The 17609-nt window shown below is 41.8% G+C and overlaps 1 protein-coding gene across 2 annotated transcripts; it reads right to left on the bottom strand.

Annotated features, from left to right (window-relative positions):
- Window positions 1-8287: 8287 nt before the first annotated feature.
- Window positions 8288-16710, bottom strand: skp2 (S-phase kinase-associated protein 2, E3 ubiquitin protein ligase). Of its 2 annotated transcripts, none has more exons than XM_051413054.1 (10): window positions 16555-16710; window positions 15683-15936; window positions 15473-15584; window positions 14445-14588; window positions 14133-14267; window positions 11664-11762; window positions 11442-11569; window positions 10418-10469; window positions 10205-10312; window positions 8288-10127 (listed from the first exon to the last, which is right to left on the bottom strand). In XM_051413054.1, exons 1-10 carry the CDS (start codon window positions 16566-16568, stop codon window positions 9908-9910), a joined length of 1266 nt encoding a protein of 421 aa, XP_051269014.1. In that variant the 5' UTR covers window positions 16569-16710; the 3' UTR covers window positions 8288-9907. The 2 variants fall into 2 exon arrangements, with proteins under 2 accessions (XP_051269014.1, XP_051269015.1); XM_051413055.1 differs by lacking the exon at window positions 16555-16710 and adding an exon at window positions 16449-16533.
- Between the last annotated feature and the right edge of the window lie 899 nt (window positions 16711-17609).

Genomic DNA, 17609 nt, shown 5'->3' with positions numbered 1-17609 from the left:
TCCTTGAACAAGATACTGACTAACCTACTGACTAACCAAATTGCTCCCGATGCTGCATCATCGGTGTCTGAATGTGCATGAATAACTTATTTTCCGATGATGGACATTACTGTGTGAAAGGGTGAAACTGGCATATGAAGTGTAAAAGCGCTTTGAGTGGTCAGAAGACTAGAAAGGCGCTTGTTCCATTTACCATTACCACTTACAAGTGCCGCAGACAACGTAGGTGGGGCCCTCAGGACAGGTCAGGTTTTGGTCAGGAGAGGACAGGGACGAATCTGTTTAAAAACTAAAAAAGACGATGACATAGATAAAAGTGTTCTTAAAAATAAATACTTATATACTTAATAATTTACTTAACTATTTTGACTTATTTATGTATTTATATTTACGTATTTATTGCCTCATTTATTTATTTATTTATTTTATAGGCTTATTTAATATTGACTGTTCACTACCAGTGTACATTTTATTATATTTGCCATAAATTAAAATACTGCACTATTCATACAGGAATTTAGAATGAATTAATCTTTTCTTATTCAACCAACCAATATGCCCAAAAAAATCATACCTTTGGTATCAAAATCCAATACTTTTCTTCTTCCTTTAAACCCAAATGTGACATGCTTACAATAAGCATGAACCAACCTATTTCGACTGATCGAATATTAAATACGAATTCATGTTTTTCATGGATATTTATAATGGGATTTGTGTATAGTTAGAGGACAGATTCTTATAAGTGGTGTTAGTTTCATGGATGTCACACTTTCCTTGTGAGAGACAGCAGGGGGAGCATTTCCTGGCAGACTGTTTCCTGTTAAATCTTCAAGATTCAAATAATTTTAAGAGTATAGTTAAAGGATTGATAAGTTTTATGGAAACGTATCATACTCATATGAAGCTTAAAAAAATACATGTATATAGTCTTTGCATTGTTTGTTTATTCTTTGTTCAATTGGTTTCTGACTTAATTCAAGATTTTGCCAGTTTTACACTGTGCTCATTGTGTCTCCAGTGGTACTCAATCCTAAAACATGTTTTTTTTAAAGCTGTAAACTGAACTATATGATTGCACTGTGAAACACATCAATGCAATATTAACATCATCACCAAACTTATGAAATTTCTTGGGTTGAAAATTACAGTGGCCCTAGTATCAGTGAATGGGAAAAAGCTACAACACGAATCCAAAAGCCACAACTTGGAGTCAAAAACCACAACTCAGTGAAAGGGAGCGACAACGGAGCAAACTGGGGCGGACTATTATTAGCACCAGATTTATTGTCTACTGATTTGTGGAAGAGTAAAGTTGTTGCCCATTTGAGAAGTGAAGTTGTTTGCTACCAAACCAGGGTTACTATTGCTATTGGGGGCCCGTTTCAGAAAGCAGGTTTAGTGAAAACTCTGAGTTAGTTAACCCTGAGATGAGGGAAACTCTGGTTTTTCGGTTTCACAAAGCCAGTTCAGCTTAACTCTGAACTGGCAACATACTCTGTGAACCTAACCTGCTCGCTGGCAGGTTTTCTTCAACTAACCCTGAGTTTCTCCTGCTCTTAAGTTGAAGCCTGCAGACTGAAGGCAGTGGCAGACATGACGTGTCCTTTTCTTGAAGAGCCAGTTGGTGTCGAGGCGCAGATACTCCGCAGAAACGTCGGGAGAGGATTATTAGAGCCCGATTGGAAGTTTTATTATTCCCTGATGAGTACCTGTCTGCATCATTAATAATTTATCTAAACAGCATTCTCAGCCCTCACATCGTTCACATGACACATCATGGACACGCTCTCAGTTCCGAGCACATTCTTTGTATTGCACTGCGTCTTTTTTGCCAACGGCAGTTTTTTGTATAACATCGGTGATACAGAGCATGTTTCCAAGGCAACTGTCTGTCGGGCTGTCCGAAATGTGACACCTGAAACGACTACTATACACGTTTGTACTGTTCCCAAGTCACAGACCCACCAGACTTCTCAAAGAAGAGTTCCACAGAATTGCAGGTATCAATCTAAGCAATAATTAATTTATGTCATAAAGCTTTGAGACTTGAAGCACTAACTAGTCAATTTGATATATTTTAGGGTTTCCAGGTGTGATTGGCTGCATAGATGGCACTCACATTCCTATCATAGCTCCTTCAATAAATGAAGGAGATTATGTGAATGGGAGATCTGTCCACAGCATTAATGTACAGGTAGGCCTAAACAGTTGCCTTTAACATTCCAAATGAAATATACTTCACTATACAGCTAATTACTGTTATACACTGTGAAGATCACATGGTAAACAATGTGGAAGCAAAGTGTTCTGGGACTGCACACTGAGTGCCAGATTTCCCCGTGGTGAGTTTATATACAGTATAGAGCTATATCCTATGATCAATATTTTGTTTCCTCCTATTGCAACTGAAACATTAAACTGTATCTTGTATTATCATAGGAGAGTTCGATGGTTACCTGCTGACCCCTTACCCTGACCCTGAGCCTGGCCCACAGCAACACTACAACTTGGCTCACTGCAGGACACGAGCCAGAGTGGAGATGACCATCGGGATACTCAAGGCCCGGTTCCAGTGCCCTTGTAGGCTCAGGGTCACTCCAGACCTTTCTGTGACATTATAGTGGCATGTGTGGTTCTCCACAACATTGCCACTATTAGGAGAACAATGTCCTACTCTTCCCCCAATGATCCAGATAATAATCCTGACCCCCCTGCTGATGCACGAGATGGAAGAGCTGTTAGAGACATGATATGCTTCAATCATTTCTAACTGACCCATCACCTCCCCAGTGTCAAAGAACGACAATATGCCTCTCATTATGAGGTCTTCTTTATTTCCTAGAAGGACAAATGTTGTACAGTTGTTAATCCTTTGTTGTTGAAACAATTAAAAATCATCCGCCTGTGGGCACGTCACCCACCTTTAACTGATGGTCCAGCAGTTGTATTTCCATTTTTGTCTTGGTGATCTGCAGCCTTATATGTTCCATTTCTAGATGTGATTTGTTGATTTGTGATTGTAAATATACCTTGTAGAGTTGCTTCACAGGGAGCTATAGGAACATAAATTACATTTAATTTCACAGCACCACGTCTACTTAGTGTAAGTTGTAAGTTGTGGGTCAATGCTGAGCAACATCTTACTGAGGTAAGCTGTGCTGTGGAGGTTGATGGACCTTCTTCCTCTTTGTAATTTCCAGCATTGTTCTCTCTGTTAGAGAGAACGAAGTTGCAAGTTGTATTGTGGAACAACACTATTAACTGAAACCAAAGTTATTTAAAAAAAAAAAAAAGGTGTAAACCTCAACAGGCCTCTCTACATCTTCCCTCTCTGTGGCAGCTGATAAGGTGTCTTCATCATCCTCCTGTAATGAAACACAATGATTGTGTTATATTCTACCCATTATGACAAATCTGTGGAACATTAAGAGTACTTACAACAGCATGGAGGAAGAAGGCTCCAAGAGACAGATTACACCATCAGTAACTGGTAGAAGATGAAGATTAGACAGCTGATGATTACCCAGAAAAGTGCCCCACCTGATTTAATTTTTTTTTACAATAGTGTGCAGGTCCCATCACAATTTTTCAAACTCTGAGTCACCTTAAAATAGATTGATATCTATTCATATAATTGTTGAATAAGTGGAACATTCAAGACAAAACATTTCTTTTTTTCTCCAATTAATACTCACGCATTGACTCAGTCAGCAATTTTCTGCCACGCGAGCTCCCGCTCTTTTGCTGCTGCCACAGTATTGCTTTTTTTTTTTAAATATATACTCACTTTCTGCATAGGTGGTCATTAATATTTCCAACTCCACTGGGGAGAAGGATCGAGGCTTTTTGTCACTTGTTGCCATGGTGAATCATGTTATCTGTGTGCCATTGATGAGGGCTTTTTATATATATATATATAGCCTTGTAAGGCCAATGCTGACTACTTTATTTCATGACGTTTATATATTAAAAAAAACAGCGTTAATGAGGAGGGCAGTAGAGTGTTAAACCGCTGTGTCCAGTGTACGCTGATTGAGACACATCATTTACAGAAGTTTATACTAGTTTTTTTTTCTAACCCTCTACTTAGTATTTATCTATTTTTTCTTTTTCTACTTTCAAGTGAGAAGACCACAAAATCATCCTTATCTAACTATCTTACAAACTTCACAATAAATAAAAAAAAAAACCCCAATGCAATGTTTCTATCAACAAATTTAATCAGATGACACGAAAAATACGGACTTAATGTGAAGACCTTTAGCCTCTTTGAGCTGTTACCTAGAACACAGCTGTTAGTTTAGCTGCAACACCTTTACCATACAGAAACTTTTACAAATAAATGTGCTTCTAGTGACTGTAAAAGCACCAGCGGATTTTCAACTTTTCAGTCAATGATCTTTATTGGCATGAAAAGACATGCTTAGATTACCAAATAAAACAATTGCTAAAACTCAGGTCAGCTCGGACTTGGAGTGACATCACCCATTGGATTGTGGAGAACCATTTTAAAGCCTTGAGTTTGGCATTATGGTCATCGCCACGACAGTTTGTTGGAGCCAGTGGAGGCGACATACTGCGAGTTGAGCTGCTCTCATTGGCTGCACAGTTTTGACTCGTCCGTAGCAGTAAACAATGGTGCCACACGACAGTACAGTACAGTTAAACAGTACGCTGAAATATGTTTCTGAAACGATTTTAGGTGACTGTTTACTGGGCTACTAAATAAAGTGTGAAGTCGGGACATTTCTCCATTAGAGTAAATGGTATCAGTGTGTTCTTGCAGCCAATGGAGGCCTATACATAGAATGCAGGTTTTAACTTCAGACCCAGAAGCTCTGTTCATTATACTGTCAATGGTCTTTGCAGACCTTCAACAGCAGGACGTTTGTCTCTCCTAACACCTGATCAAGGTCTTCTTTTTCTAATTTCAGAGCTTCAACCAGGTCCAGGTCCCTGGAGACTTGCTCCGCAAGCTGTTTGTCTTTAGCTGCAACCAGACCTTGCATCGTTTTCAAGCTCTTGTTCAGTTTTATGGGTAGAATTTGCCATAGACCGTGTTGGATCAGGCGGAACAGCTCTGAGGGCCAGGCTTAGAAAAAATTGCTCTCTAACCTCCTGCCCCTCATTTTAATGCTTCAGTCTCAGGCACTGCTCCGCCTGCAGTTTCTTCTCGTTCCTCTGGAGCCTGGTCCTGTCGACGTCCCTGTTTTATTCAGCAATCATCCTCATCTCGCTTTCCCGCTGTTGAAGGTAGAAGGACTGCTCCTCTGTCAAGGGGATCATCAGTGTTTCCTGCACTGGACAAGTTGAGTCATGGGACAGCTCAATCTGGATGTTGTTCACCTCATCTTCTGTCTGGGTGGGATCTCCTTTTGAATGCTGTTGCCACCATAGAAAATTGCTATTAACTCCTCACACTTATTTAACGGAGCCTTGATTTCTATGTCCACTATCTGGGCCCACTTCCTGGGACTCGAAGGACCTTTTTATTTATTATGATGATTATGATAATCTCATGACCTCATAGAATCATTAGGGTCAATCTCCGACATCTAAATGTTGAATATATTTATGTCTGTGGGAGAAAACTACGGCCTGTTACAGCCAGGGTGTGTGTGTGTGTGTGTGTGTGTGTGTGTTTTAACGGTTTGTCTGTCTTGTGTGTGTTTATGGTTCACAGGTCAGGTTGTATTTGTGGTGGGGTTTTGGAGTAATGAACTTTTTGAACCACCTCAGCAGGGAAGACTTCTTTGTTTTTTTCCTCACTTCTTCTGGAGCCTCGGCTTCTCCGACGACCTCAGTGACATCATTCAGACAGTGGGCCTTCGTGATCAGCCCGCTTCCGAGCTTCATTTGCTGTCTGAGCACCTCCATCTTTGTCTCCAGCTCCAGATTGGCCTCCTCCTGAGCCTGCAGCTGCCTCTCTACTTCCTCCAGAAGCTCCAACAGACCTCCAACAGTAGGAAGTTTGTCTCCTCCAAATCCAGGTCAAGGTCTTTTTCTAATTTCAGACCTTCAACCAGCTCCAGGTCCTTGGAGACTTGCTCCACAAGCTCAAGCCTGACTTCCTCCAGTTCTCCCTTGAGGAAGTCGACCTGAAGCTGTTCAGCCTGACGCTGAGTGTCTTAGCTGCAACGAGACCTTGATGAGCTGCTCTTTGTCTTTGTTATGCAAAGCCGTTCATTTTCATGCTTGAATCTCAAGCTCTGCTCCACCTGCAGTTTCTTCTCCGAATTCTAGAGCCTGATCCTTTTGCGGCTCTGTTGTGGTCCGTCATCATCCTCATTTTGCTTTCCTGCTGCAGAAGGTAGGATGTTTACTGGAGGCGTCTTTTAAGACTCTGCTCCATCGTTAAGGAGAAAGCATACCAATATTTACACGTTTGCAATGGAAGAAAACCATTTTGTCATCTCATGAGATACGTCTTTAATTCAGGGGTCCCCGAACCCCACTTTGAAGACCACTGAGGTAACCAACTCCTTTCACTGTGCTTATTGCCTGACTTTGTTATTAAAACGATAAAAGTTTGTTTTACTGCCCCAAGAATTCTGGGACCTGTAGTATTAAATCACATTTACTATTACCACCAATAAATAGGTGTCACCAGCTCAAACAGGACAGACATCCTATGCAGGTATGTTTTCATTAGTTTCACCTCCAGCTCCTGGCATAGCATGCTGAAAGTTTGCACCATGGCAATGCAGGAGTGACCCAGCAACTAATGGTCCAGACTTCTTCTGCCACCACTGCTCTGGTCCCATGTAGGACAGGCGTGCACCAGTTGACTCATGACTTCATGACTTCAACAGGTCTCTCTACTCCGTCTTTGCCCAATTTCAAACCAACGTAAATTCAACTGCACGACAAACCAACCCACCCAGCTACTTAAGCAATGATGTCACTCCAAAATGGCGACTCGCTGGGTAGCTTGTTAGGTGGAAATAAAGATAAATGTAGATAGAATGATGTTTCCACCTCCATGCTTCACGGTTGGGATGGTGTTCTTGGGGTTATACTCATCCTTCTTCTTCCTCCAAACACAGCGAGTGGAGTTTAGACCAAAAAGCTCTATTTTTGTCTCATCAGACCACATGACCTTCTCCCATTCCTCCTCTGGATCATCCAGATGGTCATTGGCAAACTTCAGACCGGCCTGGACATGTGCTGACTTGAGCAGGGGGACCTTGTGTGCGCTGCAGGATTGTAATCCATGACGGCGTAGTGTGTTACTAATGGTTTTCTTTGAGACTGTGGTCCCAGCTCTCTTCAGCTCATTGACCAGGTCCTGCCGTGTAGTTCTGGGCTGATCCCTCACCTTCCTCATGATCATTGATGCCCCACGAGGTGAGATCTTGCATGGATTCCCAGGCCGAGGGAGATTGACCATCATCTTGAACTTCTTCCATTTTCTAATAATTGCGCCAACAGTTGTTGCCTTCTCACCAAGCTGCTTGCCTATTGTCCTGTAGCCCGTCCCAGCCTTGTGCAGGTCTACAATTTTGTCCCTGATGTCCTTACACAGCTCTCTGGTCTTGGCCATTGTGGAGAGGTTGGAGTCTGTGTGTGGACAGGTGTCTTTTATACAGGTAACAAGTTCAAACAGGTGCAGTTAATACAGGTAATGAGTGGAGAACAGGGAGGCTTCTTATAGAAAAACAAATAGGTCTGTGAGAGCAGGAATTCTTACTGGCTGGTAGGTGATCAAATACTTATGTCATGCAATAAAATGCAAATGAATTATTTAAAAATCATTGCTGGATTTTTGTTTTAGATTCCATCACTCACAGTTGAAGTGTACCTATGATATTATTACAGACCTCTACATGCTTTGTAAGTGGGAAAACCTGCAAAATCGGTGTAAAAAAGTGTATCAAATACTTGTTCTCCCCACCACACCCACACAAAATATTAAAACAAAGCTTGTAACATTTAAGTTTTTCTCAGTAGTTGAAATACAGTCAGTCAGTCTCTCTCTTAAAGAGTTCGGTCTAGACCTGCTCTATTTGAAAAGTGTCCTGAGATAACTTCTGTTATGAATTGGTGCTATACAAATACAATTGAATTGAATAGATTCTGTCTCATGTGCTACCGTACAACTGAAACTACTGTTAACTGAAAAGTAAAGATGCAACATCTCCTTGGGCTTTGGGAAACATCGATAATAAAAATAATTGTTAGTTACAAGGTCAAGAATTAACTTTGGTGCTTAACCTTCACATTGTGTCTGACAAATATCCAGGACCTAATTCAACCTATAAAATCAAGCAGACACAAAGAACAGTTTGTGTATTCAGTGGTTTACTTTCAGACTCAGGAGGGACAGTGAACAATCTACAAGTTAAAACTCATGTTCCATTAGAGTTCAGTCTGCATGACATTTGATTGAAACGTTTAACAGAGCACCAAGCATACAGCACACGTACACATAATGAGCTCATCGTAAAAGCGCCTGGAGAGACGTCTCATGTACAGGAATTATAACCTGCTAATAAACGTAGTGTGTTCAGCAACAGGAAACGCCCACAGCTATTCCGATTCAAGATCCAGATACATCCTTTCACATTAAAACCTCTTCACGGATTAAAATCAGCTGTTCTCATTATTACAGCACATTTCTGCCATCAGTATTGTTAAAATGTCAAAGGAATCAATTGTCACAAATATTCATAAACATTTCAGTCGAGCCTTTTAAACCATCTTTCCCATACAAAGTATTTTAAATTAACACATTATTAGAACCTAAAACAGATTCAAAAATCCACATAAAGTTTGTGTTAACACATTCCAACATTCCAAAAAGAACTGGATTCAACATCCAAATGGGACGTTCCTAAATAAAGCAATACATTTCTACATTACCAGCTAGCATGTTCAGTACTTGAAGTGGCACCTGGAAGATTTTCAATTAAACTGAGTGAAGTATTAAAATATTTATACATTTGCAGTCAGTGACGACGTTCCAAAGTCTTTAGACCTTTGCAAAAACGTGCTTTAGAATTTCTATGAGTAAAAAAAAAAAAAGGGGAATTATGCTTGAAAATTAGCAGCCTGGAGTTTTCAGAATGGACCCTTCCTAAATTCTGCCCCTTTCTTCCCTTTGCCCTAATAACAGTTAAGCAAGGCTAGGCTAATCTATGTTGAAAAGACACATTTTGAAGATGGTTGAAAGATAAAAGCAACAGTCACATAAAGTTAACCTAAATTAATCGTTAGCAACGTAGCTACAGAGCAAAACACTAGCCAATCTCCATTAATCGTTAGTTACCTAGTCACATCTGATAGCTAATGCTAGCAATACGCTAGCAAACTATGAATCTGAATTAGCTAGCTAATCAAAAGTTGTGTTAACATTAGCTCAGATGTGAATATATATGTATGAAACTTTATATTTTAAACATCTTTAAAATTTGGTTGTCTTTCCAACATAGCTGAGCACATAGCATATCTCAGTCCCTCCAGGACTTTACAGGCTGTTTACGGATTCTAACAATCAATTGTTGCAGCCTAAAATGCCATGACCCATAAAAAGGGTCAATCGTGTGCTTAGTTCCATTTTCTGTGTGCATACATTTTTTTCCGGGGACATCGCCACAGACACCAGTTTGAAATACTGCAAATATATCACCATTGTGTTACCTCATTCAGAGATAGTGATTTAACGGACATTAAAATGAAAATCTTGGAGGTTGCTACTTTAAAGGCTTGGTCCAGTATGTGACCTTTAGCACCGTCAATGTCAGCCTACACTAAAAGCATCTTCTGTAGCAGCAACAAACTCTGAAACGTGGCTCCATCACTGCACAATGGGCCTGACTCCCTGTACGTGTTGGAATACTGCAGGATCAAACACTGGGCGACAGAAACTAACTTAGCTTAAAAACACGAGAGGGAGGCGCGGCAGTTACAGTTTGAACCTCAGTCGACACCTCCTGTTCCACATGGTGCGGTCGCTGAGGGAGCCGGTGAGCCTGCTGGCGGGCGTGGGCCGGGCGATGCTGGAGAACGGCCTGGAGTTGATGGAGACGTGAGGAATCTCCTTCTTCAGAGAGGGCAGGTGGCTGTTCTGTACGACGCCAAACACGTCCAGCAGGCACAGCGTGGGGAACGTGTTACCCAGGTCACTGAAAAATATGACAACAATTCAGTTTTAGACTTCTGAGCTCAATCACCCAAATGTAACAGAAGCAGAGAGGCTTACGTGAGGGCAGCGAGGTGAATGTGGTAGCAGCGGCTTAGGGACAGGTGCAGCAGATACTTGAGCTGTTTGAGGACGGGGAAGCTGTCGGCCATCAGCAGGGTGCTGTCACTGTGACGCAGAGGAACCAGGGTGAATACTGTACGACAAACTTACAACACAACATCTGACATGTGTCCCCCCTGTGAAGTTAAAGTGTGTTCACAACAAGCTTACCTTAAATCTAGAGTTTTAATAAGGGGGCATCTCGTCACCAGCTCCTTCACATCTGTAAAAATACAGTACACTCATCTCAGATCTTTAGGTCTGTAAATCAAACATAAGAAGTTCATCCTGCATCAGAAAGTCCTCCAGACTATTCCAGTTGGATCATTTGGATGTTGGTGAGCAGCAAAGTGTGACTAAAGGAGTCCAACAACAGCAGGTTAAACTGGTTACACACTGATCTGTGATATTTCAGCAGAGCTGCAATAAAGAGTGTTTGATATGACGGGGCTTCCTCTGGTCTGCGGAATAGCCGCAAACAGTTGATCAAATACAATTAACAGAGAAAATGGATTAAAGCAGACAATGGGCTCTGGGTGACTAAAGTAGAACTAAATGGATTTGAGGAGAGAAATAGACAATGCAGTAACAGAATCTTGATTCATATTTGATCAGCACTGCTTAGTTTGACAGTTTGATCTGAGTTTGGTGCGTTGTTACATAGAATGCAGGTTTAAAGACATTTTATTTTTTATTTTTTTAACACCTGGAAGCCCTTTCCATTATATATACTGTCAGTGGTTTACCCTCACTACACGATCAAGCTGGGGGATATAGATTAAGACAATACTTTGTGGTACATAAACAGGTCAGCAAAAAAAGTTGATAGGATTTGAAGGTAAATCAGTATTTGTTCCACGTCGGTTTTGTAGTAACCGCATGATCAATACAATTTTACAAACCCCCCCACACATTTAAGAAGAGACAGAAATGCAACTTTATAATTAACGTTACCTTCATAAATAATTCAAATAATTTTTGAATACCTGTCAAAATCATATTTAAGATATTTTAAAAGGCCTAGAATTCAACGTACTGGATATTTAAAGACCCTGTGGACACCCTGGAACAGAGTAGATGGTTTGGGCTTTCAGATACCAAAAGAAAGAGTGGCCCTATTCTGAACCAACACTCATATTCAGCCCACCAACACACTGAATAATGAAGTGATTCAGCACCAGCGTCACTCACTTACCGTCAAGCGTGAGGCTCTCTCTGTAACCGCTGAGGTTGAGGTGAGCAACGCTGCAGCTCAGATTCTCAACAACACTCTTTACATGATTATTGTTGAAGTCGCACCATGATACGTTCAGCTGCTCTATCCTGCACAGGGGGAAAGAAACACAGCAGTGGTAAATGGCAGAGGTTGAGGAGGCTGCTGTTATTGGTTACAGGTGAAACGGGCGGAGGAGCTGACCTGGAGCAGGACTGGAGCATCTCGGCCAGAGCGGGAGCAGAGAAACCAGAGCAGCCGCTCAGGTTGAGCTGCAGCAGATTTGTGTTCTTGGACAGAGAGCTGAGAGAGAGAAAGGACAAAAAGAATCAAATGCCATCCAGCAGATCACTTACTGAGAGAAGACCACAGCGTTTTGTAGTAATAGTTTTGTATTTTTAATTAGTTTATTTTATGTTTTGTTTTCAATTCAGTTTCAGAGTGGGTTTGCTCATTTCAGTTTAGTTTTTATTGTTTATTAGTTTCAGTGTTACTACTTATTTATTTATGTATTTATGTATGCATGTATGACAATACAAACACTTCACATAGACATTCCAGTGCCAACACCTCCTCAGGCTTGCGTTGACAAATTTGACCAACTTGACAAAGACTAAAACTAAAGACATTGTATATGTACTGTATATTTATTACTTTTATTATTAGGGACCGAGCCAGTGACAACTGGAAGGTCCCTATTGTCTTTGGTCCGTTTCTTATTCTTCTTAGCACTTGACTGCATTTTTGACCCCCTGAACGTATACTTTTCGTGAATTTTATTTGGCAAAAGGTGTCGGGCCTGGTGCGATATCTGATATTCTATGCGTCACATTCAGGTCAACCACTAGGAAGGCCACTAGGTGGTGCTACTTTTAGGCAAATTTCGATAGGCTAATAACTCCCGCATCATTTGTCTCACATTCAAAAACCTTAAAATAAACAAGTTATAAAATTAGCACTTCCTGTTGATTTTTCGTCAAAAAAGGAAGTGGGGCATTTCTCCACATTGGTATGTCGGATTGACACCAACCTTGGGTCAATAGGTCCTTATGTCTTCATTATGTATCGTGCACAATCTTGAACAATTTGAGGCCACCGCCACAAGGTGGCGCTCTTTCAAAGTCAAACGTTTACATCTCTTTGTCGGCAAGTGTGATTAGAACGAAACTTGGTAGGATGATTGCCTATGGCTCCCTGAAGCTCCCCTAAAAAGGAAAAAATAAAATATAATAAAAAAATCACGCCACCGGGTGGCGCTCTGGTGGAAGATAATTAGCTGTGCGGAGACCGTAATAGTTATGAATATGAAATTCACAGGACACGTGTAGACTGGTGCCTGTAGCTCACATACCAAAAATCGTGTTTGTCGTGGTTGTAGCGCCCCCTACAGGATTTTAAAAAAGCAGCCCCAGGACCACATTTCACCGATATGTATGAAACTCGGTAGGCATGTGTAAGGTGCCGAGACGTACAAAAAAGCTTCTTGGACCCATGCCCCAAAACCCACAGGAAGTCGGCTATTTTCATTTTAATTTTCACTTTTGGCAGCCATCTTGTGGTCATTTTCACTTTTTGGGCTTGTATTTGGATGAACTCCTCCTAGGGAATTTATCGGATCGGTTTCAAAATTGGTCAGTACAGTCAAACAATGGTGCTGAATGAACGCTGTTCATTTTCTGACTGAACGTTGAAGGGCGTGTCCGTGTCGTCAAAGTTGGCCATTTTGAATTCCGTGGTCTTTTTTTCGAAGTGATAAAACACAAACACCCCTCCACTCCCACTAGCCACATCTACAAACCATATTTCCTACGGAGTATTGTAGGAAACCGTTGGAAGTCAAGTATTAAATTGCAAGATAAATAGGGGACTTATCAAATCTACTTCAAAATTATTATAAAAACAAACCGTAGATGAAGAGTTGAGCTATTTGTGACTGTACGTCAAACCACGTGCCAGTGAAGATTTGCCATTAAACAGCACTCATAACTTCAGTGTGCAATGTCCAATCTCCAATAAACTTCATATATTCTGTAACAGTCTCGCCCTGAACACGTCCTCATAACTTCAGCGTACGTGGTCCAATCTCAATGAAACTTCACGTTTGATGAGTCCCGCCCTGAACACGTCTACATGACAATATTCAGACAGTGATAGCGCCACCTACTGGCAACAGGAAGCAACCGCTTGAACTGATTTACATGAGATTTTCATGTCGTGGTCCGCACGTGTTACGACGGCACGTGATGTGGCCGCAGCACGCCCCGAGTTGCATGGAGTGCGAGGTCCCGCCCAACGCTGCTTGCAGCTTTAATTTTTAGTTAGTTTTGTAAGTGCGCAATATAGTTTCAGTTAGTTTTAGTTTTTTTCTGAAGTCTAGTTCTTGAACTAGTTCCGTTTAGGATTCAACAGACAATAATAAATAATCTTGTTGGGAACAAACCTGCCTCCTCTGTGAACTGTTCATAGCTGAATATGGTCACCCTACGCTGTTGTATTTAATGTTGGTCATAATGGTGGTACATTGAGAGCCTGATGTTTTCTGAGGTAGCACAGTGTAAAATGTTTGAGACACTGGATTAGAACATAGATTTAAATATGTATTAAGCAAGTTTTAATGTAAACAGTTAAAAGTTAAATGCTTGCTGGAATGAGTGAGATGCAGATTGAACTGACTTGATGATAGTGTCTGAGAGCTGCAGACCCTCCAGGCTCAGATACTCCAGCAGCCTGCAGCGACAGATGATGCTCTCCAGAGCCGAGGTGGGGATGATGGAGCTGGACAGATCCATCTCAACTATATGCAGTGGGCTGAACGACAGGAAAGACAAAAAAGGACTACATCATTTCTGCTTTTGGGTTTGCCCATGAGATGAGTTGACAATAAGAATGTGGAATATCAGCAGTTATTCTTTAAACAAGAAGTTGAAGCTGGCTGAAATGAACCCAATTCAATCTGAACTGATCACCAGCAGCTGCTGGACTCACCCTTCGCCAATGAAATGCAGCTCTTCCACGAAGGAGCGTGGGCAGCGCAGCCTGCGGACTCTGGTCTTCAGCACCTGCTGCAGAGCTGGACCCATGTGGGTCAGCCCCTCCAGATCCACACTGCGCCACAGAGACTCATCAAACCTGGGGCAGACACACAGACAGGGTGGGATACAGTCAGAGTCTATATGTAAAGTCTCAATAATGTGCAAAGGCTAAACCTCCCTTTCATCCTATCACAGTTTAGTATGTGCTGTTCTTTTCCGTCAGGGAGATTTAGAGTGAAATCTGCAGCTATATACACTAATAAATAGTTTAGGGGACTGCAAAGGCATTAATAATGAGTATATGAGAGAAACTAGGTGCAAATGCAACGAGAATGGGAAGCAGTACAGCTGGGAAGAAGGAACACTGGTTTAATAAGAGGCTGTGTTTAGACCCTGTGATCCGATCACAAACGGACAGCTTTAAGTACAGGTACCCACGACGCATTCACAGCCAATTGCTAAAACCTCATTTGGAGGTGGTCTGGACCACATTCTTTTAGCAGTGTTTATGCAATGTGCCCTGGGCCACACTGAAGGACTGCCCACTCAACAGTCGCCCTGTAAGTACACATGAAACACACTGTCTGATTTGCATTTGGTTCACTGAATGCAGATGTGTTTGAAAGATAATCAGGCACCTGGTACCTCCTGCAGGTAAAACAGGAGACTCAGGATGATATAGGCGTTTAGTGTGGCAGTGTTAGATAGATAGATATATACTTGCAGTGAAATTGCAGTGTAGCAGCAGCATTACACACAGTAACAACACAATGAAGTAAGAGAACAACCTAGACATATCAAAAAAGCAATATAAAAAATGTATAAATAAGCGGTATAATTGTAGTGCAAAGTAAAAATATAAGGTGCAGTGAACAGATTATGTAAAAACATATAAAAAGGTGCTTGGAGACTGTATTGTTGAAAGGAATGAATACATGTATTGTAGCATGTATGGATGTAGGAACAGTGGCAGAGACTCACCCCAAGCGATGCCAGCGCTTGCAAACTACGGACATCCTGAGGAGGTCCTGCAGGGGGAGGTAGAAGAGAATCCTGAGGAGCAGCTCGTCAGGTAGCTGATCCCATGAAATGCCTGCGGGGGGAAATAATGAGGGGAAAGTATGACAGTTTATCATAGCTACAACAAACACACTGTAGCTGCTTAAAGGAAGTCAGAAAGCTGGTTCCTGCCTGATGTGGGCTCTTTTTTCCTCCTCGATCTCCTGGCGAGGACAAACTGTTCCCCGTCATTCTCCTTCCCCTTGCTGATGAGCCGCTGGTGCTTGTGGCTCGGTGACCACTGCTGGATGAGCTCTGTCGGGGTGCATTCAGTGTCCAGGCCCTCGCTGAGACAGCCTCTGGACTTGCGTTTGTTGATCCTCTTGGGCTGAGACAACATGGAGCCCTGAACCAGACTCAGGCAGGGCAGTTCCTGCAGTGGCATGCTGGGTGGAAGAAGAAAATGATCATATTTCATTTTCAAAAATGTTTGCGGGGTTACATAATAGTTTATCCTGCACTTGTATAGTAGCATCTCAGAGAGAGAGAGTGCTTAGCAGCGACCTAGCTTCCTCAGAAGAACAACCTCTGTCTGCCCGCCATATTGCTGCAGCTTCCAGCGGTGAGACCGCGCAAATTCCGACCACAAAAGAAAATGTAATACTTCAATTTTAAGCGAAATATACATGCGGAGTTACACTGGCTTTTTATCGTCATATTCTGTAGCTATTTTACATTTTATAAATCCAGGGAGGAAGCACATAGACAGAGCTGGATGGAGGCCTGGCTCAGAGGAAAGCGCGGTATCGATTATTATTAGCTTCAGTTTTACAGTGAAAATGCTCATAATGGCGGCTCACAAACACACTTAATATACGACTAACGTTACACGTCTCTTATTCGATTAAAATATGCTATGAGATGTTTCTTGAATTGGAAGACGGCAGAAAGGACTAACCAGGTAGCGTTGGCTCGTTTTCACATGGCTGGCATGTTGAAAATTGACGGTATCGCACGTAAAGCTACTTTCGGTAAATAAGCAGAGTGTATAAAAAGATGCGTACCTGTCTCTGGGCATCTCTTCCACTAGACATGAAATATGTATACTGCAGAGGAGTGGACGTCAATACGCTGCCTGTTTACCCTGCAAGCCTCCGACTGGGACTCTTTAAACTCGCCGCCAGCAGTACGGCGCCCTATAGATACTACGTCACGGACGTTTTCATTGCCGTACGCGCTTACGTCATACGTATCACTGAGAGTGGCCCATGTGGCATTCCTGTATTGCTCGTTTTTTCCGCCTTTTTCGTAGTTATGCTGAGAGATAAGTCAAAGTTTTTTTTATCCCTGTAATATCTTTATGGGACAGAAGATTCAGCACTGATAAAAACAACAATGTTTTGTGATGCTGATATTGAAACTTAGAGAATATTTGTTAATAAAACAAACATGAACCTTTCAAAAGTGGACATCTGAAAAGAACTGATTAGAATAATGTTACATTTGGATAATATCCTATAATGGATAAAAGGGATCATGCTGTCCAATAACTTGGTTATTATAGCTAAACAATTTATACACAGATGTAGATTTATTATTGCCAGACCACTGTTTGTGAGCCCATGGCACACAAAAACTATTACCCTTCTTTTATAATTTTATAGATACTGATTCTAAAACATATTTGACAACTACTAAAACCTTAAAGCTGCAGTAGGCATCATAGTCATATTTGCTGAGACTTTCACTATGTCCCGACAGTAGAACAACAAAAATCAGGTTCCTCTGGCTCCTCCTAGCACTCCTAATGGTATTTGCATGAATCCGCTGGGCTAGAATGAAAACAACCAATCAGAGCCAGGAGGTGGACTTCATGGTGCTGATACAGGCGATGGTGTACTGTGTGATCCACGGGACCGAAGCTCTGGCCGGGAAGTAGTGCAGCATCATTGTGAGTAGGGGAGCAGTGGTGGTCAGAGACACTGCACGTCCTCCCCACTCTCAGAGGAGCCGTCAGATAAATCAGACTCCTCATCATCATCATCATCATCACCACCACCACCATCATCATCATCATCATCATCAGGGTCTACTTTGTCCTCAGTTTTGGATGCTTCCT

This window comes from Dicentrarchus labrax, unplaced genomic scaffold (assembly GCF_905237075.1).
Source record: "Dicentrarchus labrax unplaced genomic scaffold, dlabrax2021, whole genome shotgun sequence".
NCBI lineage: Eukaryota > Metazoa > Chordata > Actinopteri > Moronidae > Dicentrarchus > Dicentrarchus labrax.
The sequence above is the reverse complement of the archived record's forward strand: the minus strand, read 5'-3'. Positions and strand labels throughout refer to the sequence as shown.